Source organism: Miniopterus natalensis, chromosome 14 (genome assembly GCF_054644295.1).
Source record: "Miniopterus natalensis isolate mMinNat1 chromosome 14, mMinNat1.hap1, whole genome shotgun sequence".
In the NCBI taxonomy this organism is placed as follows: Eukaryota; Metazoa; Chordata; class Mammalia; order Chiroptera; family Miniopteridae; genus Miniopterus; species Miniopterus natalensis.
This window is the reverse complement of record NC_142094.1, coordinates 40,669,295-40,697,252: the sequence shown is the minus strand read 5'-3', so window position 1 is coordinate 40,697,252 and position 27,958 is coordinate 40,669,295. Positions and strand designations below refer to the sequence as shown.

General features: G+C 49.3%; 1 protein-coding gene across 1 annotated transcript; it reads right to left on the bottom strand.

Moving 5' to 3' along the window:
* Window positions 1-538: 538 nt before the first annotated feature.
* UBTD1 (ubiquitin domain containing 1) lies at window positions 539-27,958 on the bottom strand. Its single transcript, XM_087824081.1, has 3 exons — window positions 27,853-27,958; window positions 2,986-3,213; window positions 539-1,625 (listed from the first exon to the last, which is right to left on the bottom strand). The coding sequence occupies exons 1-3, from the start codon at window positions 27,956-27,958 to the stop codon at window positions 1,240-1,242; spliced, it is 720 nt and encodes a 239-aa protein (XP_087680207.1). The 3' UTR covers window positions 539-1,239.

Here is a 27,958-nt window from a genome sequence, read left to right as displayed (position 1 = left end):
GCACAGGACCAGCTCCTTTTTTCCTCTGGCCCCCTTGCTGGCAAGCCAGCACATGCTCTCAATTTGTCAGAGATTTTACTTTAACATCACCAAGGACACAGTGTCCCAGGATCTGCACACACCTTAGTCTTGAGGGCCTGGCTCAGGGGTTGGAGCAGGAAGCCAGCACCCTCCTGCTGCAGGACCAGACTGGCAGGTAACTACCACCACCTTCCTGAGACGTTGCCTTCTTCACATCTGTGAGCCCATTTACTGCCCCCGGGAACTGAGGGAGGAGGCCGGGCAGGTGGCATCACATCCACTTTAAAGATAAACGAAGTGGACTCAGTGGTTAAGTGGCTTTTCCTGAGGACACATGAGAACACAGGGCCCAGACACGAGCAGCTCACGGTTTGCTCCACTGTACTCTGCTGCATCCAGAGTAGCTGGGGAGGCCGTGCACCCACCTGCTCCCACATCAGAACTGGGTCCTGGGGCTCCACAGAGCTGCAGGGGAACCCAAAATCAAAGCCAGGCAAGAGAGAAGGAAGGAGCAAAAGGCTTTATTGATAAATATGCAGATATGTCTGTACACAGGGACCTACTGTGGGGCCGACTGGCTGCAGACACCCCACAGCTTGGGTTACAGCCAGGAGATGGCCCTGTGCAGACCCCTGCCACAGCAGCCCAGCCGTCCAGCCAACCACCTCATCTCTGCCAATTGTGCTAGGGGCAGGGCGAGGCAGAGGCTGGCCTCAGGCTCCCTGCCCCTGGGGCTCATGAGTGGTCCCCTCCCCTCCAGGGCACTGGCACTGTACCCAGGGCAGTCAGGGGGTGGGGACGGGGGAGGGAGACAGCTGCTGCTTCAGACCCTGAGCAGAAAACCGGAGTGAGCACAGCTGGCGGCACCAGATGACAGATCTGGGCTTCAGGGGCCTCCGGGCTGGCCCTCATGGCTCAATCCTGCTGTGGGAGAAGCAGGATGAAGGGCCCCAGTTTTCTTTTTCTCTGACAAGGTTGGCAAGGCCTGTGTGGCAGCACTGCTTCCTGGGTGCCGGGCACTGGTGGCCCATGGTGGCCCTGGGAGGCAGGGTCCCTTTGTGGCTTGCCCAGCAGCCATACAGCGGGGAGGCGCCCCTGAAGAAAATATCAGCACTCAAAGGCAGCAGCAGGGTGAGGGGGGCCTGTGCTACAGCCCAGGGGCCTCTTAGCCCCACAGAGGCCCTCCCTGGCCTCTCTTCCCAGGGGTCCGTGGGCTCCTCAGTCCTGGGGCGGTGGGGGCTGGTTGATGATGACCTGGATGACAAAATCTTTCTGGATCTTGGTTTCCTGGAGCCGTGTGCGGTCTGTGAGCAGCTTCCCAGAGAAGAACCATCGCTGCCAGGACGGCTCAATGCCCTCCTGGGCATGCAGCTGCCTCTTGAGCTGCCCCACTGTGTCAGGCAGGCTGGCGCTGAGCCTCACGTCCTTGCCCGTGGAGAGGCGCACCTTCAGTGGGAACTCACGGCGCACGCTGGGTGTGGGCTCCGGGGGCTCCACGCTCTCCTCCTCAGTGTGCTCCAGCAGCAGGTTCACGGGCGGCGACAGGCAATAGATGGGCAGCTGGTAGCGATTGCCCAGCTCATCATAGCATTCACAGAGGGTGCCTGTGGGAAAGACAGGGCTTGTCAGAGTGTTCTTGGGGGCTGAATTATGTCCCTACAAAATCCATATTTTGAAGCTCTAATCCTCAATGTCACTGTATGTGGAGATAGGGGCCTATAAGAGAGTAATTAAAGTTAAATGACGTCATTTGGGTGGGGCCCTGACCTGACAGAGTTAGTGTCCTTATAAGAAGAGACACCAAGAGTGCATCCCCTCTCTCTCCACCATGTAAGGACATAGCAAGCAGATGGCCATCTACAAGCCAGGAAGAGCTCTTGCCTAAACCTGATTCAGCTGGCACCTTGGTATTGAGCTTCCCAGCCTCCAAAACTGAGAAATAAATTTCTGCTGTTTAATAAGCCACTCAGTCAGTGGTATTTTGTTATAGCAGCCCAAGCAGACTAATACACTTGTCACGGCCACCCCACAGTCACAAACCCACCCTACCTACAGTCATGTGTTCCTGGGTGAGCTGGGAGGACCTCAAGGTGGAGTCAGGAAGACCTGGGCTGGCATTCTGGCTCCACTAGGTACTGTTTTGTACAACCCTGGCAAATTATTTAACTTTCCATTTGTTCATTCAACAACTCTTTCTTGAGCATATATGCCGGGTGCTAAGGTTACAAGGATGGATGAAATGGCACAGGCCCTGCTCCTCATGTCTTACCTAGGAGGTATACCTAGTGGGCCCCAATTTCCTTGCTTGTACAATGTACTGCATGTAAAAATATATTTCCTGTGCCTTGAGCACCTACAAAGTGCTAGGACTACACTAAATGATGTGATGGTATCTCGTTGAATCCTAATAACCGGCCTACGAGGTAGGTACCCCCATTTAAAGTCACTGAGGTTTTCAATTTGGGAAGCTCCTAGCTCAAGGTCATAGAGCAGGGAAACAAAGACACTCATGTTAAACCTAGGTCTAAGACTCCACAGAATTCTCCTGTTACCCCCTTTACACAGCCCCACAGGCTGTTATGAATGTAAATGAGGTGACGCAGAAGCTTCTAGTTCAGTGCCCAGCACATAAACACCCAACAGAAGGTTGGTACCTCAGATGTTCTGAGATCCCAAAGCGCCCTGAGTAATCCTTAGCCTGCCCTCATCACAGTGCTTTGAGATTGGCTTGTGCTTCCATTCCCTCACTGGGCAAACAGGAACCGTGTCCCGCTTCCCTTTGTGTCCTCACTCCTGGTCCATGCTCAGAAGGGCTGCTAAATGAACAAGAAATAGCCACACCCGCCACCCACAAGCTTGGGTAGCAACTCCCGGTGTGGCAGGCCACCGGCTCTCCTCCACCCTGAACAGTGCTGATGAACCCCTGGCTCCATCGGGGACCAAGCCCCCACCCTGCCTGCTCACCATGTGGCAGGGTGATGCTGGCTCCATCCAGGATGGCCTGGGCCAGCTCATGGTCGTTGGCCTCAGCGGCATAGGCGGCCGCCTTGAGGGCGTCCCAGATCTCCTTGCGGCCCTCGAAGGCAGGGGCTGTGTCCCAGAACTCATCCCGCTTGCTCCGCAGCTGCCCATCCGTCATGGGGTAGTCGCTCTTCCACTTCAGCCGCTCCTTCTTCAGGGGCTCATTGCGACCTGGGCAGGGCAGAGGGAGAGGCTCAGCATCTCTAAACCAGGGCTGCAGCTCGCCCTCCCCCGCCCAGGCAGGACTAGGACCCACTGCCCGGCCCCCCGACCCCCCTGCAGCGGCTCCTAAGTATTTAGGAGGTCTCTGCGCCCATCCTTGGAGTCAAGGAAGAAACTGGAAACTGCACACACCCAACCTGGGGACATAAAATACTTCTACCAGCAAAGCATATACTGTCCTTGTTGTTGTTGCTGTTGTTTAAGTTTTAACTGATTATAAAGTAGTACATGTTCACTATTTTTAAAATCTAGAAAGAATACAGATGTGTAAAAATAATAACTGCCACATTTATGGAGCCAGCTGTGCCAACCGCAGGCTAGCACTTTAGACCCATCATTCATTCGGTCCCCAAAACAGCCCAACGGGGGAAACCAACGCCCAGAGAGCTGGGTGTTTGTCTAAGGCCGCGCAGGTACCAATTTCAGGCAAGACTTTCTGACTCCGAAGGCCACCCTGTGACCACTGTCTATACCATCCTGCCACTGTGGAAAAAATTACTCAAGGGTTCCACCACATTCAGAAGTAACCACTATTGACACCGAGACACATTTCCATTTGCTTCCTTTCCCCCTTGTCCCATTAGAGTTGAGTCTGTATTACTAAGTATTTTATGTTCATGTGATACAAAAGGTTTAAAATGTTCTCATGCCAATATACACCTTTCTGTTTATTTCACATTTATATTACTGTCGATGTATATTCCCATGATTAAAATGATAAACAATTTTAATGTCTTGTTATTCATGTTCCAGTATATAGTGTTTTTTTAAAAATATATGTTTATTGATTTCATAGAGAGGAAGGGAGAGGGAAAGAGAGAGGTAGAAACATCAATGATGAGAGTCACTGATCGGCTGCCTCCTGCATGCCCCCTGCTGGGGATCCAGCCCGCAACCTGGGCATATGCCCTGACCGGGAATCGAACCCTGATCGCCTGGATCCTAGGTCGAAGCTCAGCCGCTGAGCCACGCTCGGCCGGGCTGACGTTGCTTCCCTACAAAAAGGATCTGCATTTCCTTCTGCTAACCCAGGGACATTGGTAAATGAAATGTCTGCCCAACAGCTTTCTGCCCACACAGGTATCGGCAAACCCACCGGAGGGCACTTGTGGATTGTCTTACCTGAGGTGGAACCCTCACACTGTCACTTACTGTGTGACCTCGGGAAAGTCATTTAATCTCTCTGCCTGTCCCATCATCTGTGAAATAAGGATAATACCTGCCACCTAAGGCGACTGCAAGGATGAAATGGGATAATGTATATAAATAAGTGCTTGCGTGGGGTTCTCTCACACAGCTGGTAGGCAGTGAATGTCATTCTCTCCATCTGAGGAGCCCCCTTTCCTGCCCCAGCCAGTGGGGGTGGCCTAGCGGTAGCCCCAGCTTTAGTCCAGTCTCTCTGTAGGGGCTGAGTTAGAGTGGGAGCCAAGTACTTTAGACCTCGCTCCTGTGGCTCCTTCTGCCTTCAGCTCTGAGATGGCAGTTTCCTAAAGCCTGGCTTGCCTGAGGTCACACAGTAAGTGACAGCGTGGGGGTTCCACCTCAGGTAAGACTGATCTGCAAGTGGCCCTCCAGTGGGTTGGCTGATACCTGTGCAGGCAGAAAACTCTTGGGCAGACATTTCATTTACAGTGTCCCTGGGTTAGCAGAAGGAAATGCAAATTCTCTTTGTAGGAAAACAACTTCAAACCAGGCCTCAAAGAATTCCCAAGATAAAGTTTCAAGGGAAAGAAGTAATAAGGTCACAGTAAAAAAAAAAAAATCACAACATACAAGGAAAGAAGGCAATATGAGCCAGAGCCAGCAAAAACAGCAGACAGAAGACTCAGACTCAAAAAGTTTCAGATACGGGATTTCTCGGACACGGATTGTGAAATACGGAGTTTAAGAAATAAGAAAGGCTTTAAAATATAAACAGGGAAAAAGAGATTATAAAGAATGACCAAGCAGAAATTAAAAGAACCATATAAACTTCTAGAAATGAAAAACATAATAACTGAAACTCAGATGGTCTGATACTTTTTAAATCTTCACCCAAGGATATGTGGTTTTTTTAACTGGTTTTGAGACAGAGAGAGAGAGAGAGAGAGAGAAAGGGAGGGAGAGGGAGAGGGGCATTAGTTGCCCCCCGTACATGCCTTGGCAGGGATTAAACCCGAAACTTTTTGGTGTACGGGATGATGCTCCAACCAACCGAGCCACCCGGCCAGGGCAGGTGGTCTGACATTTTCAAACAGAATTTCCGGAGGATACAACAGGAAAAATGGGGATGAAGTAGTATTCAACAAGATGATAAAAATGTCCCTGTTTTCCTCCAAACTGATCTATTTTAATGAGATCCCAATAAAATTCCTAACTGGAAGGCGTTTTTCCCCCAAGGAACTTGGCAAGCTGATTCTAAAGTTTATACAGAACAGTGATCCTCTTAGAGAAGAATGAGGTGGGGAAACTTACACTACAATTTTCGACACTAATAATAAAGCTACAGCGAGTGTAGTACTGGAACAGGAACATACAAATAGGCCAGTGGAATGGAATAAAGAGCCCGGGAACAGACCCAGGCACATGCAGAAATGTGCCTCCAGGAAGAAGGCACACTGCAGATGGGGTGTGCATGTGTGCGTGTGTCTGTGTGTGTGACGGATGTGAAATAATATTAGAGATATATATATTGGCTCTGTCCCCAGTTTGTGCTAGTATTTTGTCTTTGACCCGGTTCCTGACACTGAGCTCCTAAAACCCTTGTAATTTCCTGAGTGATAGGAATGTCTGATACAGACTTCCTAAACTGCTTGGAATTTCCTAGGTGACACAAGTGACCTTTGTTTTAATGAGGAGACTCTTGGTGGGATCCTGGATGAGAGCTGCTCACCAAAAAGATGAAGCCATGATAAGCTTGGAATTTTCAGCAGTGCCTCCCATTCTCTAGAGCAGGGAAAGGGGCTGTAAATTGAGTTAATAATTGATGTCTACATTATGAAGCCTCCACAAAAATCCCCAAAGTATGGGCTTTGGAGAGCTTTCAGGCTGGGGAACACATCCACGTGCTGAGAGGGTGGTGCACCCCAAGTCCCTGTGCTCAGGACCCTTCCAATCCTCACCCTCTGCATCTCTTCATCTGGCTGTTCATTTGTACCCTTTAAAATATACTTTGTAATAAATTTGCAATAGTAAGTAAACTGTTTTCCTGGGTTCTGAGAGGCTCCAAAAAATTATCAAACCCAAGGAGGGGGTCATGGGAACCTCCAATTTGTAGCCAAGTTTAAAAGAAGTTGTGGGTAATATGAAGGGAGGCAGTCTTGTGGGACTGAGCCCGTTAACCTGTGGAGTCTGTGCTAATTCTGCATAGTAAGAGAATTGAGAATTGTAGGACACCAGTTGGTGTCCACAGAGAATTGGAGAATTGCTTGGTGTGGGAAAAACACCCACACAACTAGCATCGGAAGTATTCTGTATGACCCGCAAAGGAGAAACATGGAAGATCTTTCTTAATGTGGACAACTGATGAATGGTTTCGAGACTAAGGGTCTCCATATAAGAACACATTAAACAAGAGCCCTACCTCACACTAGCCACACACACACACACACACACACACACACACACACACACACACACAGCATAAACACACACACACACACACACACACACACACACACACACACACACACACACACACACACACACACACAGCATAAAACAGATAAAATCAAACGCTTAAGTGTGAAAGACAGAGAGGAGGTACTGGAGAAACAGAAGATTAGCTTTATTCACGTATTTTTTGTGTGGAAGTTTGACCCAGAGGTGTTTCTGCCTGGATCCTGCTTCATGATTTCTGACTCCTCTTTTTGGTCCGTTAGTACCAATGACTCCCTAACAAGAGTTTTGATCCAGTAGGATTCACAGTCTTTGTGCAGTGACACCTTCAGGGACCTCTGAGGTGTAGTATGTCTGCCCCTCCACTCAATGACCCCAACCTTGGGGGCTTCTTAACTTCGAGTTGATTTGTACAGCTTTCCTGCTTCTTTGCCAGAGGTCACCTCTTACTGGTTTCCATCTATGTCTATCTGCTACTCCTATGGATAGAGGTTAGGTCCAGCTAATGGGCAACTCCTAATCTCCTGAGGGTTTAGAAAGCTTGTCAGCACTGAGATCAAAAGCATCCAGTTCTAAGAAACAGTCTTCCTAAAGAAGAAAGAGACTAGGCTTCGGGACATCTGTCACTCCTGCTCAGGTCCCGCCCCCTTTAATTGTCATGGTTTGGTTCTGTTCCTAACAATTAGGTTGCTGGACTGATGACCCCAAGATACCTGAAGTGTAACTGTGTATGCACACATCTCATTCTCTCTTTAAAATAAAAAGCCTTGTGGTGTCACCTTTCAAAGTCTTCATCTCAGGAGGCCACAGGTACCTTAGGATGCTTTGCTCGAATACCTCGTCTTCAGAGTCCCCTCCCTTTCACATTGACAGCAGCACCCTCTTCCTGTCATAGACACACTTCTCACCCACGGATGGACCCAATGCCAGTGAGCCTCTCCAAGTATTAACAGTATCTGTCGCTACCCAGGATACAATGGTTTAAAAATTCCTCATCCTGTACTCTGGTCTTTTCAGGCTGAAAAATATTAGAAAATATTAGAATGGGGTGGTGATGCTGGGAAGGGGAGAGGTTGATGCAGAAAAAGGAAGCAGGCCCTTCCTTTTTCAAACCCTGTGTGGCTCAGTTAGTTGGGCACTGTCCTGTGCACTAGGGGTTGCCGGTTTGATTCCCGGTGGGAGAGAGCGTGCGGGAGGCAGCCCACTCTCACACTGACCTTTCTCTCTCTGTCCCTTCCTCTCTCTCTAAAAATCAGTTTAAAAATCTTTTTAAAATAAAGGAAAGGGCAGCAGCACTGCACATCGCAGCCAGCAGGGGGCAGCTGCAGCACCTCTGGGCCAGGTGCTGGCTCCCTTCATCAGTGAGTCCAATTCTGCAGAAAAATATCCAGCAAAAGTTCTCCAGGCCCAAGACAAGCATGTGTAAGAGACATGCCAAAATGTCTGGATCCCTACACTATGATGCTGACAATGTTAGGTACAGATACAAACAAAGAAAAGGAAGCTTTTTATCCAAACATAAAAGCAAATTGATGATGAATATTTTAAATTTCATTTACTTAAAAAGAATGTTTTATGGTTAGTTGAGTCATAAAATACGGGCATTTGAAAGGGTGTGAACACTCTTATATACTGAACAAATCAGTACAAACTTTCTGGAAGGCATTTAGAATGTACTCCCAAACTTAAAAATGTACATCCCTCTGGCTCAGCTATTTGGTTTCTAAGAATGTATCCCAAGAAAATAATCACAAGTGTGTGGCGAAGTTTCATCTACAAAAGTGTTAAACTCAGCACAGTTTTAAACAGTTTTAAACAGGGGAAAGCTAGAAACAATCAAACTGCACACACAGGGAGAAAGGCTAAGTAAAACCTGTGCATCCTGGCAGAAGGTCTGTGGTGGGGCGGAAGGATACTGAGTAACATAAGGAGATGTCCAGAATACAGCACAAAAAGGTTACAGAACAGCAAGTGCTTTGTGCTACAGCTTTTGTTTCTAAAAAAGAATATAAAATCATATATTAAAAAGGCTGGAAGGATTTACACCAAAATGTTAACTGGTTATATCTGATTGCAGTTATAAGTTTTGGAGGGATTTTTTTTGGCTTATATTTTCCAAGTTTTCTAAAACAAACATTTGTTACTAATAATTTAATTGTTAGTAACAAATTTATTACTAATAATTTGTTAACAATAAGAATAATACAATGAAAGTTGCTAACAAGAAAAAAGGGTACATAAAGTCCCCGGGAGCAGCCATGAAAAAGTAGGAAGAGTTTGGAGAGCCAGTTAGGGGGTTTGAGGGTGGTGATGATCCGGAAAGCTCAAGGTCAACAGCCTCTAAGATTTCAGTTGCTGGCATCTCTGAGTGACTCTGTCCAGAGCCAGGACAGGCTCTGCTGGTTTCAGCAGGAGGAGCATCTAGTGGCTTCTACTTACATCTCCACCTGTCCTAGATAAGTTCCAGGTCAAAGACAGAGTAACAGAAATGGTCCTTATCCCTAATGAAGTTGACAAAAGAGAGATTTAAAAAACAAAAGATCATTTTGTAGTCAAGGTACACACCTGTACTGGGAGGTACAAAACACCTACGAAAATGGTGGGCTTCTGTAATTGCGATGGGTAAGGAACAGCAAAGATATTTGTGACTGAGCAGAGAATGTATGTTTCTGAGTATAAAGGCAAAAGCTGGGGCCCGAAGGGTTGTCCACATTACCACCTGCATGAAGGTCTCCTGGAGTGCCGGTTAAAATGGCAGATTCCCAGGGCCCACACATACTCACTGACCTGGAGTCGTAGGGGCTGGGCTGGGGTATGTAAAGATTCTGGCTGAAAAACCCCCCTTGTAAACACAGCAAAGCAGAAGCGGAAATGGCAGGCTCATCCACACGTTAACGTAAGTTCGTTCAACAGCTCACCTCCAAAGTGGTTGCTGAGAGCAGATTTGGAGAGTAAAGAGGGAAGACAGCAGAGGGCACGCGGGCTGGGGCGGGGGAGGATAATGACGGGAGGCGCTGCGGTGTGGCCTCGATAATGAGTGGTGTCTGGCCATTCCATCCCCAGGGGAGGGCACTGAAAGGAGAGTGGGAGAGAGAACACTGAACATCCTCTCCAACCTGCCTAGAGCTGGTGTGCATCTCTGAGCGTGCATGTGTGCACGTGTATGTGTGTCTGTATGTGTGCACGTGTGAGTGTGTGTACCTGTACTCCTAATACCTGCTGAATTCAGAATGACTACACAAAAGAGGGGATCCTCAAAAATCCATGGAAATCGACAGGCCCTGGCTGCTTCCCTCTGAATATCCCAGGGCCTCACAGCATACCTGGCCCAGTGCAGGTTTTCAGCAAGTTGTCTGCTGAGTTGAAAATGGAACTGACAAAGGCACCGTGAATGGGGTGGAGAGCATGGAGGAGGAATTACAACTGAGAGCAGAAGTGGGCAGAGGGAAAGTCTGCATGAGGGAGAAGTCAAGCAGTCCCTTCACTTCTTGATCTTGGACCCAAGAGATCCTTATTGTGGCTTCAGGGACTGGCATGACTGAGCCACTGGGATGTGACACTAATTCTACGACCAGCCAAGGGAATCAGAGATTTCCCAGGACAATTAGTCCACCCAAGCCAGGAGACAGCCCTATTTATACCTGCAACAATCCCTAAGCTCTGTTTTCACTCAGTTACCAAGCTCCATCCCCAGACCCCTACTCTAGGGATAGGGCCAACAGTGTCCTCCCCAGAAGTACTGTTTATGTGACAAGTCTGGGCTTGCTCTAGCTGGTGTGAGAGATGAGGCTCCAGGGAAGTGAAGGCAGGGACAAGGGCCTGCCCATCCTAACAACCAGGGCTGCATGGGCCTGTCGGCCAAGATGCAAACTCCATTCACTCCTCTTCCCCTCCTGCCCTGGTCGCCTCCTCTGGGATGCAGAAGGCTGAGAGGTATGGCTGAAGGATGGCACCTGGCAAAGGGGATAAGAGGTCAGGAAGAATAGCAGGCCCTAGGAGGATCAGCCCAGCTGGGAAGAGTGCAGCCAGGGGGAGTGAAGCCCAGGTAATCCCTTCAGGAAGCTGGTATTTATAGTTAGACTTAGCCCAGGATGACCCTCAGAGCCTAGGTAGCCTTTGAAGGGAAAAGTGCTGGCTCTGCTCTGCTCAGCTGGGGCCTCCCCATGTGGCATCTACAGTGCGTGGGCCCTTCTTCCCCATTCATTCCCTTTGGCCCAGCTTGAGTTCAGGGAGGGAAAGAGGTGGAGCCAGTTGCTAAGTGACAAGCCAGGCTTCCTAAACTGCATCCCCTCATGGGGCATGCAGGGTCCCAGGTGGTCCAGGGCAGGCTGAAGGACTCGACTCCAGGCTCCTCTGTGAGCTCTGTACTTGGCTCTGTGATGACACCCAGCCCAGGGCAACTGCAGCTCTGTGCAATGATCTTGTTTGTCACCCTGAGGCTGGGACCACCCCCAGTTCATCTTTGGGATCCTGGAGACAGGATCAAAGTCTGGCATGCAGCAGAACTCAAGAACTGTTTGTCGGATGAATGAGTGAGTGAGGGAGTGAATGAAGTGAGCAGGCAGTGTAAGAAAAGTAGGAAGAGCTGGAGAGGGGAGATCAGAGGTGGAGAGAGACCAGATGTGGCTGCCTGGAAGAAATCCCTGTAAGGAAGAGAGGGAGGAAAAAAGGGGGGGTGGAGATGGAAGTCTAGGAGGGACAAAAGCAGTCCCTGAGGTGTACAGTGAAGAAACCTATGAAGGATGAGGGGAGGGGATGTCAGCAACCACACCCAGTGAGGGTCTGGAACCTTCGTGGCAACTGGAGAGACAGAAGTGCAGCCAAGAAAAATAAACCTAGCCAGAGGCCCCCTGCTTGGGTGGTTGTGGGTGTGGACAAGGGGCACACAGAACCTCAGAGACAGTGTGCGCTTTCTCTGTGCTTGCACACAACACACACATTTACTGCAGGGAGCAGGGACTTCAGCTGCTATCTGCCCTGTGCTTCCCTCCCAAGGCCCCAGCTATGTGTGGCTGGGCAGGGTGAAAGGTGGCATGCCAGGCTGGGCACTGACCAACTCTTCCTCTGACCTGAGCTGACTTCGCCAAGTTGCCCCTGTCCTATTTCCTGCTTGAAAACTGACCTGGTCTCATCTCTACTCCCAAAAGAACCCCCAAATCCTCAGGGTCAACGCTGAAATCTGACCTGCCATACAACCAGCAGCTAGCTCCTTTCTGAGACTGGCTGAGAGAGAATACTACCTCACAGGTGTTTGGGAAATTCCTGTACTTCTCCTTGTTTTAAGTTAATATGAATTTAAAAAGAAAAAAAATACAGCCCTGGTCGGTGTGGCTCCGTGGTCAGAGTGCCCCCCTGGGCACCGAAGGGTCATGGATTCCACTCTCAGTCAAGGGCACATACCTGGGTTGTGGGTTCGCTCCCTGCCCCGTGGGGTGCGTGCAGGAGGCAACCAGTCAATGCATGTCTCTCTCACATCGATGTTTCTCTCTCTTCTCCTCCCTCCCTCCTTCCACTCGCTCTGAAAAGCAATGGAGAAGCACCTTCAGGTGAGGATTAACAACAAAATACAGCCTGCTCCTTTCTTATAATGAATACATTCCCATCTTCCGCAGGTACCAATGTGTTTGTTCCCAGGGGCAACAAGGACCTGACCTGAATGTGAACAGTTCCAGGGTCACCGGCTCTAGAGGGAACCTTGATTACACGCAGTTTCACAGGTAATTGTGAGTTAAGGGACACATTAGCGTAGCCTCTCTCTCCAATCTGGACACTCACTTATACATGGGCTTCAGAGATGGATTTGGGTAGGGAGGCCGGGGGGTTGCTTCAACCACCTGCGTGAGCGAGGGTGGGTGCGGGTGGATGACGGAACCATTCTGAGCCTCATTGTTCCCATCTGCAAAGAGGACGGAGGTCCCACCTCACGGACTGCTGTAAGGATTACAGAGACTACTCTGCTCAAGGCTTAAAAGACAGTAGCTATTGTAATTAGCAATCATGTCAAGTCAATAATGCTTACCAGTATGCAATTAAAAGAATGAAGGGTTAGCGTCTTTTTTTCTCTTCCTCATAAAGTTGCTGTGATTTGGGAACTTTGAAAACTCCTGCTGTAGAGAACTCTTAATCTCTCCACCGTGCAGGAGGGTGCAGGGGTTAAGTGAGGTTGAGTTTGACAGGGACAAAAGCGGGCTTGATGGATGCCCACTTCCCTGCACAGCTGCACAGCACAGGGCCAGCACTTTTCCTGGGGCAGAAGAGGGAGGATGGCAGCTCATAAATAAAACAAGAGCTCCCCAGAGGTTGCTAGAAAGGTCTCCAGTATCTGTCCAGCTCCCCTTGCTACCTCAGGACTCCAGGGAGGAGAGACAGGTCATCGCTGGCACTGTGCTTCCCACAGGCCTGCTGTCAAGGAGGCTCCCTGCGGGGAAGATCCAAGCCAGTCCCAGCCTGGCAGCCAGCTGCCTGACTTCTGACACCCAGGACTCTGTCCCACTGGGTGTCAACTGCCACAGCACTTCATTCAGATATATGCCACCCCCATCAGGGCAGGTGCCCCAGAGTATGGCAGAATCCCTAAAGCCAGGAATGATATTAAAGTCATTTACCCTAGCCCCTTCACTTTACAGATGAGGAAACTGAGGCTCTGAGAAGGGATGTGACCTGTCCCAAACACCACAGCCCTTGCCTGTTTGTGTGTGTGTGTATTGGGGGTAGGAGGTAAATTCTATCAAACCACTCCATTGCCAGTGAAAGCTGAATTATAACTAGAATATTAGAATGTTAGGAGTTTGACACAGAGATGATGAACACGCCAGTGGGAAAACAGCAAGCAGAACACACAGCATGACCAAGAGTGGAGACGTTACGAGTCTGCCTGACCCTTCAGGTCCCACTAGGGAAGAATAGGATGAGCTGGGCCTTCCCAGGACACTTGGGCCCAACAGTGTGCCCAGGTCTCCTGTGGGTTTGACAGAAACACAGACACGGGGCACTAGCCCAAGATTCTAATTCCACATGACTGGTTTGGGGCTCAGTGATGGAGACCAACCTCTCACCCCATACCACCCTCTTGCAGGGGCAATTCAGCCTCTGTGGGCACTTCTGGGGGGAGGCACTTGCTATGTCATGAGGAAGCTTATTTCACTGTTAGATGGATAAAGTGGTTAGAAAGTTAATAGCCTTATAGTCATCCTTCACTGAGCACTAGCTATGAAGCAGGTAGTAGAACAGAGAAACAGATTTTGGAGGCAGGCAGAGCTGGGTTTAAACATCAGCTTCATTATAAATCAGCTAAGTGACCTTGGGGGTAAATGCCTTAAGCTTTCTAGTCTCCTCTCCTGGGAAGTAGCGAGTAGTAACAGCTCACTTCTTAGGGAGGTTGGGAGCATTGAGGATATCTACATATATACTAAATTAACTAACAGGATCAAGAAGATTATATACAATAAATCAAGTAACCTAACACCCAAGTGTAATCTCCTAGCACCAAGCCTCACCTGGCTCTCGCTTCCTCAATCTGAAGACACACACACCAGCACCATACTTGCTACAGAGTAGGCACTTATTACTATCATTGAAATTGTTTTTGCCATTGTTATTATTAACATTACTATTCTGACCTGGAATCCACTGGCTCTGCTGTCTGGAATAACACAAGTCACAGCTGCTTTCAAGGGTTGACATTTCCTACCTCTATTCCCTCCTGTTGTTTCCTTCACTCTCCTCCCAACTAACCTAACTCACCTCACAGCCCAGGTGGGGTCTGCTCAGCACCCATCCCTCTGCCTCCACAGCAAACACGACAGCAAGTTTGCCCAGAACTGTTGGGGCTGGAGTGAGAAAAGTTCCCATACCCTTCCCCTGGCTGTGGCTCCACATTCTCTCATTTATAGTCCACATCTTAGTAGCTGGCCCTCAGTTACTGTCATTCAGGTCTGTGTCTTGAGTGGGGTGAAATTGGGAGTCAAGAGACCTAGGTCTGGTTCCATGTGACTCCTGCTGTGTGACCCAGGCCATGGCACTTAACCTCTCTAAGCCCATCTGCCAAACGCAAATGCCACTCTTCACTGCACCTTAGAGAGACATGGAAATGCTCCAGGAGTTTCTGTGAGAAGTGCCTCAGTCAAGTAAAAAGTGCACTCAGATGCCTGATATACATGAGATCTAGAAGCCCATCTTTTCAAGGCTTACCCACTTCTTCATGTGGAACAGCTCAGGACCCACACAGTCAGTCTGTGGATCAACAGAGAACTCATTTGAGCATGTTCATTATCCTCCAAAGCCAGGCTCCAGCTTCACAGGCAGCTGTGCCTGACTCATTCCTTCCCTTTCCTTCTTACAGCCTGTGAATCACAGCCCTGTCAGGCCAGTGGCCTTGCTAGTTTCCTTCCCAAGCATTGCCTGGTGCCCCCCTCAATCCATTAGCATGCAGACGAAGGTCTCTTCCCGGCAGTGCCCACACACACCTCTCCCTTGAGGGGCATGAGCATCCCACGCCAACTTGAGTTACATGTATGTGTTCCCTTCAGATTGTGCTGTCCTTGCAACTTGACTGTCACCTCCAGGAGGGCGGGCTCTCAAGAGGCCATACAGTGTGGTATACCAAAAAACACAGTTGCTTGGCACCTACCCCCAGGGATTCTAACTTAATTGCTCTGGGGTATGGGCTGAGCATCAGAGGGGTATAAAGGCTCTCTGGATGATTCTAACGTGTGGCCAGGGCTAAGACACACTGATCTGGAACTAGGCTGCCTACCCTAGCTGGCTGCTTCAGCTGTGTTTAATTAGGCCTCTGAGAGAGCCTGGCTCAGGCCTTCCCCTTCCTGACTCAGGGGGATGCTCAGGGAGAACCCTGGGCCTGACTGAGGCTGGCCATCTGGACAGTCCTTCAAGGCTGTCAGCCAGGCCGGTCATAAGGCAAGAAGCAGAGAGCTCAGGAGACCTGTGCCTGGGGAAACCTGGCTGCACTGTCCAAAGGACATAGGGCTAAGCCCCTCTTTGGCAGAAAGGAGGGAAAGGACTCAAGCCAAGAGGCCAAGAGCAGGAACTTTGAAGTCAGATAGCCCTGGACTAGCCACCTTACTCTCCTTACTAACAACGAGGTCCCTTCCGCTCCCTACTCTGCTCAGCCTAAGGCCTGATCTCTTAGGCCTGTGTGGCCAGCACCCAGACGCCCTTTCCAGTAAGGACACGAAGGACTCTTCCTTCAGGACTGAGCCAAGATGTGCAGCTCCAAGGCAAGGGGGGGGGGAGAGCAGGAGGCCCTATTTCCTAAGAAAACCCCCACCCCCTCCCCAGCTGCCCTGGGCAAGAAGAAGGGAAAAACCTGACTCATGATAGTGCTGTGTGACTCATAGGCAGACAAAACTTACTTGCCAGACTGGCACGGAGGAAATCCTGCTGCTCTCACCACAACCGGGGGCTGGGGGCAGGTAAAGCCCATCTCTCCATCCCTGCCTCCCACTGCTGCCAGGCCTGGGTGGCTGGCCTAGCAGGAGCGCCTCACTCAGCTTGGCTCCTTGACAGCCACACCCGCCGGAGGCTGGTCCAGTGATTACTAGTGAGGGGTGAACCTGGGAGGGAGACAGAACTCGGAAGGTTTGGAACACAGAAGGTTTGGAACACAGAGAGGTGGCTTTGGAATCAGAAAGGATCTGGGTCTGACGTTCTACTCCACCCCTCACAGGTGGGCCTCTACGCCAGGCTGCAGAGTCTCTGGACCTCAATTTCCACATCAATTAAATGGGAGCAATAATAGCATCTGGAAGGACTATTGTGATGATTACACAATATGCATTACTGTATGTAATTGCCCAGTAATGTGTGAAGCACAAAGTAGGAGCTCAAAAATGGTAATGATTACTAGGAATATAAGTGCGAGAATTAGTATTATAAAGAGTTGTGTGTTTTTTACATAATTCCAGTTAATCCTTACAACAACCCTGCGCGGCAAGTACTATTACTCCCACTTTACAGATGAGGACACTGAGGTTCAGGGACCTGGGGGCAGTGGTAGGAATCCAGTGAGTGGTTTTAGATGCTCTCACTCCCAGCCCAGTGCTTATCCCAGCTCTTGTCCTGGAGGCCACCTCCCTGGGACAGTGAAAAGAACCCCCTGGCCAGAGATGGGGAGGTGGGGGAAGGAGGTGACACCTCCTACACAAACACATACAGTTGACAGGCACAGAACCAGTTCTGCCTCCAGCACAGGAGGGAAGGCCTAGCTGGCAACACTGCCGACCAGCCCTGCGTGCAGCATGGTATTGCTGCCAGTCCTGCCCTGCCTCCTACCCATCCTGGCTTGACTCTAACCCATGTGGTACCTCCAGAAATTCACTCACTGATGCCCATGAGTATGTGTGGGCCTCTACACCAGGCTGTAGGCTCTTCAGGACAGCACCTGGTCTCATTAGTGTTGGCATGTGAATGCCTGACCCCTAGCCTGGAACCAGATAAGGACTACAGTTAGGCTGTCAACGCCTCAGATTCCAGACTGAACTGGAACCTTGGCTCTACCACTGAATGATTTGGGCATGTTATTTAACCTCTAAAAACCTCAGTTTCCTCATCTGGAAAATGGGGATAATAAGTCACTACTCTGCAGGGTTACAATGAAAACTATGGTAATAATCATGATATTAACAATGGCTAACATTTATTAAGTTCTTATCATATGCCAGACACTGTTAAGACCTTTATATGTATTACATCACCTAATATGAAGGTCACATGGCTAGGTGGCAGCCTGGCTCTGAAACCCCCACAAGATACCACCTCTCCTGAGTGTCAAGGTCATAAGTGCTCAGTATATGGAAGCTAGTCTAGCAGGTGCTCATGAAGCATTTCTAAGATGAATCAATGAATGAGCCTCATTTGGTCTAGTTTCATTTCCATCCACAAGCATTTACACTGGGTCCTAGTCTGTGTATAGCCTAGCTGAGTTATTTGAAGTTCCTGTGAAATATAAAGTAAAAAAAGAAAAGCAAATTTTAAAAAGTGAGGCCTCCTTACCCTTCCACAGGAGTTTAACAGGATCCAGATTGCTGGAGCCAGAGGCAGTGATCCCAACCCTGGAAGTTCCATGCCCCTCCCCCTTCCCCAGAGAAGGTTCCAGATGTAAGGTGCCAGCCCTTCAGAAGAGGGGGTGGAAATGGCCCAAGGTGCTGGCTGTGCATGGCCCTCCAGGGTGCCACTGGGGGTGGTTGTGTAGAAGGGCCTTGGACTGCCCAGGAACCTCTTCCAGAGCTGTTTATTTTGGCTGCGCCTGAGGTGAAGGTGGTGGTGGATAGGGAGGGCAGGGAGTTCACAGGGCCTGAGCAGCCTCTAGGAGTTAGCCATGGCATCTGCCTGGAGGGCAGGGAAGGCAGGGCCCCCTAGTCCTCCCACACAGCACATCTCTACCCTCCAGCCAGGCCACAAGGGCAGGCCCCCAAACTAAACAAGGAGAGGGTCTCCAGTGCCAGGGGAGCTCTTTTCTAAGCAGCAAAACCCTTGTTTCAAAGCAAATAGTGATGGCTTTCAGACAAGCCCACGTACCATGTGAGGCAGGTAAAGTGGGCCTGGTGGGCATGGGGGAGGGGCAACAATCACATGCCTACCCCTCCCGACACCTTCCTGAAAGCTGGCTCCAAAGGCTCCAAAGTGAGCTTCAGTTCCCACCCACAGTGCCCACCCAGGCCTCTCAGGAACAGGTACCCTTCACCTCCAGGACAACTCCCAACTCAGCTATGAAGGTCAGACATCTAAGCCCAGGACTGGCTGGTTCAGCCCCTATGACCTGGGGCAGGTCATTTCCCCCAGGCTCCACATCTGGGCTTCCATCTGTAAAGTGAGGAGGCTAAATTAATGGATTCAGCCTAGCCAGGCATGGCTCAGCGGCTGAGCATTGACCTAGGATCCAGGAGATAGGGGTTCGATTCCCGGTCAGGGCACATGCCCGGGTTGCGGGCTGCAGCAGATCAATGACTCTCTTATCATTGATGTTTCTAGCTGTCTCTCTCTCTCTCCCTTCCTCCCTCTGAAATCAATAAAGATATGTTAAAAATAATAATAATAATAATAATAATAATAAATTAATGGATTCAGGGTCCCTTCTAGTGCTAAGACTCAGTTCAAACATACCCATGGAAAGACCTGTGCAGAGCTTGTGAGGGGCACCAAGACAGCTAAGGCAAGATCCTTGCCCTCCAAAAGCTCACCACTCCTGCACAATACTGCAAGGCAAACCACACGTGTGATAACACAAACACAAAACACACACATACAGAGCTATGAGATTCTGTGCTAAAAAAATGCTGTGAGACCTCAAGGACAGAGACTCTCATACACTCATGGGGGCCCTATTAAGGTGGAATCTGCTCAGTCTCACACAGCCATGTCCCACTGCCAGGCACCTGGACACCCAGATGAACATGGCAAGTTCCTGACCAACAAGCTCCATCAGCCTCTGGGCCAGGGCTGAATCATACAAATGATTCACGGGGGTCCTTTTGGTTTTGTGATATAGTATGTTTATACTCACTATTTTGACAATACTAGACGTGAATGCATAATTTAGGAAACTAGTATAATGTGTTACTCTGTGGCACATTTAAAAAAATAAATGATACATACAAATTTTGTTCAAAGAACCTCCCCCCCCCACACACACACTGCTCAAAGAACACCCCCCAACACACACTCAGAAGCAAACTGCTAAACACTAGAGAAGAGGTATGTGGAAAGGCACACCTTAGAGACAGTGCAGGTTCAGTTCCACACCACCGCAGTAAGATAAATATTGCAATAAAGCAAATCACACAAGGTTTTTGGTTTCCTAGTGCATATAAAAGTTTTGTTTACACTATACTGTAGTCTATTAAGTGTGCAGTAGCATTATGTCTAAAAAAATTGTACATACCTTAATTTTAAAAATACTTTCTTGCTAAGAAATGTTAACTATCATTTGAGCCTGTTGGGAAAATAGCGTTGACAGACTTGCTTTCAATTTGTAAAAAAGGCAATATCTAAGAAGTGCAATAAAACGAGGTAAGCCTGTATTGGGAGCTCACACCCTGACTAACCAGACCTCGTTTATGCATCTGCCAAAGGGGTGGGCGGGAGCTTGACTAGATCATCTCTACAGGTGCCACTTCCAGCTCTGACCCTGTGTGACAAGGGCTCTGGAAATGAGCAGGCTCCAGCAGGCTGGGAGAGCAAGCTGGGGCAAGCCCTACACTCATCCCCATATACAGTGACCTGCCCCACTTTGGCTTCTGCTGCTGCTAGAAGCGGCAGCTTCCAAGCTCAGGCCTCAGATTCTCTCTGGGATAATGGTGGGGATGTGAGGTAAAACCTCCCTGATAGAGGATCCAGACGCAAGAGGTCCAGTCACATGCAGAGCCTCCAGGTTGTCTGGAGGTCATCAGTTCCCGCTCTCTCTTGCTCTTTCTCTCTATCCTGCCCCTGATGCACTCTGGCTTGTCCTGGAAGCAGCCCTGATGGCCACCCCTAAGTTCACAGGACCCTGCCACCCCACCCCCAAGGTAACCCAATTCTTCACGGTCAAATGACAGCTGGAGGTGGGGCTAGGGAGCTCTAAGGCAGGAGAGGGCGATGGTTACTGGCTCCCAGGGTGCTGAGGCCAGACAAAGGGGTCATGGCCCAGATTCATGTCAACACAATTCTTAAGCACCCACTGTGTTCAAGATCCTGCCAGGCACTCCAGGGGCCTGGGAAAATGAGGATGACATTTTAATTACTGTGTGTCTCAAGGTTTAAAGAGTACCTCCTCAAAGGCCTTCCCTGCCAACCTAACTAAAGTAGGCTCCCCTATCCCCCACCCCAACCTTTTCTCCTATGTAACATGTATCACAATTCTGCTGTGGCTTTTTGGCTCGTTTTTCTGTCTTGCATTAGAATGTCAGTTGCTCAAAGGCAGGGCCTAGAATCAGGCTGGGACAGCAAGTGCAGGCCAGCAAGACTGGCTGATGACGATGAATCCACCCGGACCCCAAGAGGCCTGATGGGTGCCCATTGCCCTGGCCTACTGGATTCCTACTAAACAGTGGTCTTCACTCTTTGTTGACAAAGCCAGGATAACATAAATATTTGAACACAAGTCTGAAATGTGGTGAGCAGAAGTCATTTCTGAATCAAACTGCGGCCCCACAAGACTGCCCTAATTTCTTTTTTTCTAGTTTCCTCCGCCCTGGCTAACCGGCTCTGATTCTAAACATCTGTGCCACCACTGGGGGACTGAAGGGCAACTCCAAATTTCGTCATAACAAAGATCTTTTATTACCTTCTCCCCTCCCCCATGTCTCAAAAGGATTTCTCTCCAACTATATTTAGGTTATAATTTTTTAAATAGAAATGCTAAGACATATCTGTCAATTAAAGCTTCTGATCAGCATATGGAAACTAGTGGTTCACACTGAGCTGATAGAATATCAGCCCAGAAAATATGTTTTGGTCAACCTGGAAGGTTTGGATGTCTCTGTGACTCAGTTTCTGGAAGCCAGACGAAGGGGCAGGAACAGAGGAGCTGAGAGATATGGCCAGAGGGAGGAAGAATGGGTGGGAAAACCCAGAGGTCCCCAGTCTCTAGACCCAGGTGAGATTTCCCCACTGCCCACACAGTCCTCCTCTACCACGAAACAGGAGCCTGGGACACAAGGGCAGAGAGTGGTGGGAGGCAGCTGAAATCCTGGCCATCAAAGGCTTTCAATGCTGGGCTTCAGATGCTGACTTGGTGCAATTTGGGGGGTAAGGGGAGCAAGAAGGACTGTGAACTTGACACCATTTCTGTTCTGGGCAGGGGTCTATGGCTGGAGTAACTGTCAGAGGTCAGACGGTGGCCCATGGAGGCTACGTGCTTCCCAAAAAAACAGGCAGCTACATATGAACCCAAATTTACAACATCTGTGAGTAAAAAATCTGGGGGGAATACACACCAGTATTTCCACTAGAGCTGTGTGATGGGCCTTTTACTTTCTAGGATATATATTTATACATGCACGGACTTAAAAAAAAAAAAATAACCGTGTGTTCCTTAAGCTTTTGTTTAAATGTGGTTTCATAGAAAACTTTACGAACCTCACAGGGGAAGGCAATAAGAGATCTCTGTCATGATGAGGCTGAAACAGCTCACCTACCAGGACACTGGGTGTCTTCTACGCATAAGGCGTCTCTAAAGAAAGACCCTTTCTAATTGTCCTGGATCCAATAATACTCCCATTTGAGCTGCTCTGAATGAATTGTACCACAAGCAGCTCTAAGAGCTGGGCCGGTCCTTACCCATCTCAGGAGCCCCAGGGCTCAGGCCAGTCAGTGCCTGGCACACAACAGGTGCTCAATAAAGGCTAAGAGAAGGAACCAAAGAAAGGATCACGGGGGTGGGGGAGTGAAAACTCAGGTCTCTTGGAAAGAGGTGAAGGTAAGAATGGGAAAGGGGGCAATGGAGAGGACCTGCCCAAAAGCAGATAACAGCTGACCTCCTAGTAGAGCCATCCTTAGGTCTTTGCCTCAGGGGAAGGCAGAAAGCTGAGTGGCCAGGAAAGGCTGCAGGGTTTTCCAGAGTAGAAGGCTGCAGGGCTGCCGTCTGGGGCAGCTGGGCCATGGGCCACATCACCTGCCTTCCCTGAGACCAGCCTGACAAGAGCTTAAGATCTGTGTCAAGCAAGAGCTGAGTCAGACTTAGGGGGAGGAGGCTGCGAGGGGGCAGGGCAGACAGGTCAGGTCTCCTTCTCTCAGGTGCACTCCCCCAGCCTGAGGCCAAGTAGGAGCAGCATCCTTACCATCCCCCACACCTGGAGCACGGGAGAAAGGTAGGCTCCAGAGCGAAGAAACCCAGGAGAAAGCAAGGCCCTGGAAGGATCCCTTGCTGACAGGATGCAGCTGGCTGATAGCTATGTACTAGGAGACCACCAGTTTTGCTCCAAGCCTCCTCCCCACCATGAATCCACACAGACTTTGGCAGTAGGGTGGTGGGCAGGAGGAGGTGGTGGTACACCCAGTGCAGCATAAGGTATCTGTTTTCAGGACAGCCACCAAAGGGACAGGGAGGGAGCCCTGTGGGCTTGGCTCCTGGCTGCTGGGAAAGGCTTCATCCTATCAGTTTCAACTCAGCTGGAAGTCAAGAACTGCTGAGGCTGGCAGCCCCGAGGCAGGATGCAATCTGCTTGTGAGTGAGCATCTCGAGCTCGTCGTCTTGGTGACCCAGGGAAGCACCAGGCTGAAGCCAGCCACAAGGCCAGGAGCAGAGCCCTCCCTGCTCTAGCACTGGCCTTGACCTTTCCAGCTAGGAAAGTGATGCAAAGCCCTCTGCCACCTTTCCTGACCTAACCATGGCCTATGTAGACCAGAAAGATTCAAGAGACCCTGTCCTGCCTTGGAAGGGCCCTAGACATGCCCGAAACAAGAACAAAAAATCAGAAAGTGATGAAGGCCATAGAGGCATGAACAAGGACCAATGAGGCTTTAAAGAAAAGAAAGCGTTCACCACCCTGATAGGGAACATAAAGGGAAAAAGACTCATAAAGGTTTTTGGAGGAAGATGGCGTTAAACAACAAACAAGCAAGCACATACTCCCCCACCCCAGCCCCTACTCCCCATGACAACTCTAGCTGTTTGGCGATCAGGGACCGAGAACAACTTCGCTCAGATGCTCCCTCCGGCTGGCTGCTTTCCACCGGGTCAGTCCCCTGCCACTTGCTCCCCACCTGTCCACCTTTCTAACCCTCAGTGTCCCACTTCACTGCCCCTCCCCAACTCATGCCTGCCAGTTGGCTGGCTACCCAGCCCCCAGTGTCACAGTGCCCCTCTGGCCTTGGCCCCTAGGTCTGTGGCCCCACCCCTCATCCCACTCAGCTCAGCTGTTCTGTTCTGGACCCAATGGGAGAATACCTTGTAGTGGCAAATTCTTACTGAAATCCCATCACATTCCTCATCCGGGATTTGGAAACCACAAAGCAGCCTACTTGGAGCCTAGAAATTGTCTACAGCAGTGTGCAAGGTCGCTGGTCACTGGCAGTTTCTCAGACCACCAGGATGCTGATGCTCAGAAAGGGCTAATGGGTCAAATTCTAGACCCAAAAAAAGGATCAGCCCCAGGGGCTGGTTGAGGGCTGCAGCCTAGGGACTGGCCCCGGGGACCCGCTGTACCGAGCACAATCAGGATTCCCTTGTCCAGCTGCCCTTCTTTTCATTACCTAAGTTGTTTAAAAGTTGATATATGGCTAAATGGAGAAAAAGTACATAACACAAACATAAAAAGAAAAAATGTTAAGTCACCCAAATCCTATCACCTAAAATAGCCAACAATATGATCTATTGAAGGATTTTTCTTTCTGTTCTTCTCAATGCACACACATGCTGCTGGGACACATGGTGTGCACAACCCAAGCTGCCATCATTAGTATGTCCGTGATCCTGTTTTTTGTTTTGTTTTTAAATTGATTTCTAGAGAAAGAGGAAGGGAGAGGGGGAGAGAGAGAGAGAAACATCAATTGGCTCCCTCCTGCATTCCCCCCACTGGGGATCAAGCCTACAACCCGGGCATGTGCCCCAACTGGGAATCAAACCCTTCAGTGCATAAGCCAACACCCAACCAACTGAGCCACACCAGCCAGGGCCCTAGTTTTATTTAAATCTGATGCGAAATGCCAGACCAGTTATTGTAACCTTTGCTGTTCATCAGATTCACCTGTGGAAGCTCCACAAAAATGCAGAAGCCCAGGTTCCACCCCTAGAGACAGACTCAGGGATCAATCTTGAATCAGGAATTGAATCAGGAATCAATCAGTGCTGGGCACTGTACAGGATACCTTTCTCTATAACAAAAAGCTTGCATCACTCTCCATTCACTCATTCACTTATTCAAGAAACACATATGGGGCTTCTCCTATGTACCAGGCCCTGTGCTGGGGAACAGGGACACAAAATCAGTAAGGCAGGCCCTCAAGGTCAGAGCTACTAAGGGAGACAGACACATAAAGAGATAATACAAATCAATGTACAAATGTAAAAACTGCAATATATACAGAATCATGGGGACACAGGAAATGGGGTCTCACCCAGCCAGTGGAAAGTCCTAAAGTCTGCTTGGAGTCTAAGTGATAAGCAGGGCTTAGACAGGTAGAGAAAACAATGTGAACAGTGCTCAGAGGTGAGGACTTTGGGGAACCACAAGCAATGCTGCTAGAGTGTAGAATGCAAGGCAGGAAGTGGTCAGAAATGGAGCCAAAAAGGAGGCGGGAACAGGTCATGGAGGGCCATTAGGACTGTGAAACAGCATGGACACTACCCCGTAAGGGATGGGAGACCCCTGAAAAAGTGAAACAATAGAAAAACATGCATTTTTGATAGCTCACTCTGGAATTCGTGTATAGGGTGGGTTTAAGGGGCTTAGACTGGAGGCAGAAAGACCAGTTAGGAGACTGCTGTGTCAGCACAGGAGAGAAAATAGGGGCCTGGACTCAGATATTATTGAGTGTCTAGTACATGGCAGGCAGAGTTTTAGTGGGGATGAATTTGAGAAGTACTTGAGTCACACATTTAGATTATTTCTAATTTTTCACACTGGGATGGAAGTCTTCGTACATTAAAGCTTTGCACATGTTTTGGCTTATTTCCCTATGATAAAGTCCTGGTTGTGAAATTACTAGGTTAAAGTTAGGGAAATTTTTAGGTTCTTGGTACCTTTGCCAAGTTGCTTTCCTAAAAGACTATCAATTTTCACTTCCACCAGCAGTGCCCAGGAGTGCTTGTAAGACCCCCTTTGGCCCCCAAAAGAAAGGCAGAGGTCAGTTCACATCCACCCCATTGCCAGGGATAAAGACTCGCCAGAGACTGAATCCTCTGCTTGGCCCCAAACAAAATGACCGTGCCCAGGAATAGGTTTTAACACTGCACAAGAGGGCATCAGGCTGAAGGTTACATTGCTTTGGAGCTGGGCTAGGGCCAGGGAAAGGGTACGCTCTCTCTACTCTAACTCATCTTCCTGCTGCTGCCAGTAACCTTAACTGATTATGTTACTCCCCTGCTCAAAAACCTTCCATGGCTCCCCACTGCTTATAAAATAAAAGCCCAAATCCTTATCATGGAGATCAAAGTATTCCAAAAATATAATCTTCAATGCACAATTCTATTCATTCATTTATTCATTCAACAGGTATTTGAGTACTGCTATTTGCAGTACTTACAAAGCAAACACCTTGCTCTCATGGAGCTTACACTCTAGTGGAAGAGACAGATGATGCACAGTCAATATAGATGTGCCAGGTTATGCGTTATGCTAAAAATAAAGCAGAAAACTAAACTGATGAGAGGGGGTCACAATTTTAGAACGCGCAGCCAGGGAAGGCAGGTGCAAGGAGACAGGAGCAGAGGCCAGAACAGAGCAAGGAGTGAGCCACGCAGACATCTCTCTCACTCTCTCTCTCTATGACCACAGCTCACCCCACCACCAGCTCACCAAGGATTCCAAGTCTCCATGCCTCCTCCACCTGTTGAAACTGAACCCTCTGCACCCAGCTTGAACATCACCTCTTCCGTGAAGCCCTCCTAGTTCCCCAACCTAGCCCTGTTCCTACCACTTCATTTCCATCTCCTAGTCCACATGACTGCAAGCATATTGAGGGCATGAGTGGTCTTTTAGCTCTCTATCTACAGTGCCTTGCACACAAGAACAAAAGAATCTCTATGTTGGACACTAACAGACTGGCTGGTCTCCATGCTTGCTCTCTCCAGACTACACCGAGTTGCTACAAGGCAGGAATACTGCCTTACTCAGCTTCCGGTTCACACAGTTTGTGCAGCACTGAGTCTGGCACACAGATGTTTGTCAAAGAGGGAGGAGTGTATGCAAGTTATCAAAGAGAGAGGGCATATTATTGGCAGGAAAAGATTCTTCGTCTCTCACCCGGCAGGGCATGGCTCAGCGGTTGAGCGTCGACCTGGGATCCAGGAGATCGGGGCTCGGTTCCCGATCAGGGCACATGCCCGGGTTGCGGGCTCAATCAGTGACTCTCTCATCATTGATGTTTCTATCTCTCTCTCTCCCTCTCCTTTCCTCTCCCTGAAATCAATAAAGATATATTTTTTTAAAAAAAGATTCTTCGTCTCTTAGTATGCACAAATGAAAATACTCCGTCTTTTGTGGTGAGACTGTTAGTTGTCTACCCAAATCCTCTCTCCACTCCTTGGCAAGCAGCAACCCAGCTGGACTACATTTCCCAGCCTTCCTTGCACTCAGGGTGGCCAGTAATTATGTTCTTGCCAATGGAATGTAAGCTGTAGGGACATGAGCCATAGAGGACCTGGGCTAAGGACAGCAGGAATTTGTCCTCTACCTTCTCATGTCCCTTCCACCGGTCAGAACCCAAGCATGGTGGCAATCCAGCTTCAACCATGCAGACAACAATGTCCTGTAATACAGCAATGACTCCAAAGGAACTGGATCCCAGAAAAACTGCAAGCAGCAGGGCTGCCCTTCTTGCCTGGTCTGTTCACATCAGGGACTTACATGAGACAGAAAAATAAACTTTTCATTCCTGAAGCCACTGGATCATCATGTTCCTCTATCAGGCAGCGTAGCTTTCTTTACATGAATGAATGCACTTGCCTTCACAGGGTGAGCCAGGTACCAATGAGACCTAAGTCTTCATAGTCCTCATATATCTTTCTCAGTGACAACTGGGGAAGAGTGGGTCCTGACACCCCCACCGACTCATTAAGACCTAGAAGTGTCAGGAGAGGAGAGGAGGCAGGATGAAGGGGGTACACAAGTCAGATCGCGGACTCTAAGGAACTCAAAGGAGGCACAAACAAGGTGGAAGAGCACTGTGGTAACAGTGGGAAAAGGCAGCATCAGAGCCGATGGAAGGGACCAGAAAGACAAATCTGGTTCCCAAAGATTTAAAAACCTGAATCCTGCTGGTAAGAAATGGTTAAGGGATGCAAAACCAAATGCACACAAACATTTATTCTAGCCCAGCTATGGTTTTGCTCACACTCAGCCTGCTGGTTGTCATGGGGTAGAAGGGAGCGAACAAGAGAAATGGGGAAGGAGTTGGCCCGGGAGGTGGTGGGCCTCATCTCATTGATGCCACTTCCCAT

Excerpts from the sequence above, each read along its gene's own strand:
- UBTD1 (XM_087824081.1), bottom strand. The coding sequence starts at position 27,958 with ATGGGAAGTGGCATCAATGAGATGAGGCCCACCACCTCCCGGGCCAAC. Across the intron at positions 3,214-27,852 it reads TGACAACCAGCAGGCTGAGT|GTCGCAATGAGCCCCTGAAG; the intron begins GTGAGCAAAACC and ends TGCCCTGCCCAG. Across the intron at positions 1,626-2,985 it reads CAGCATCACCCTGCCACATG|GCACCCTCTGTGAATGCTAT; the intron begins GTGAGCAGGCAG and ends TCTTTCCCACAG.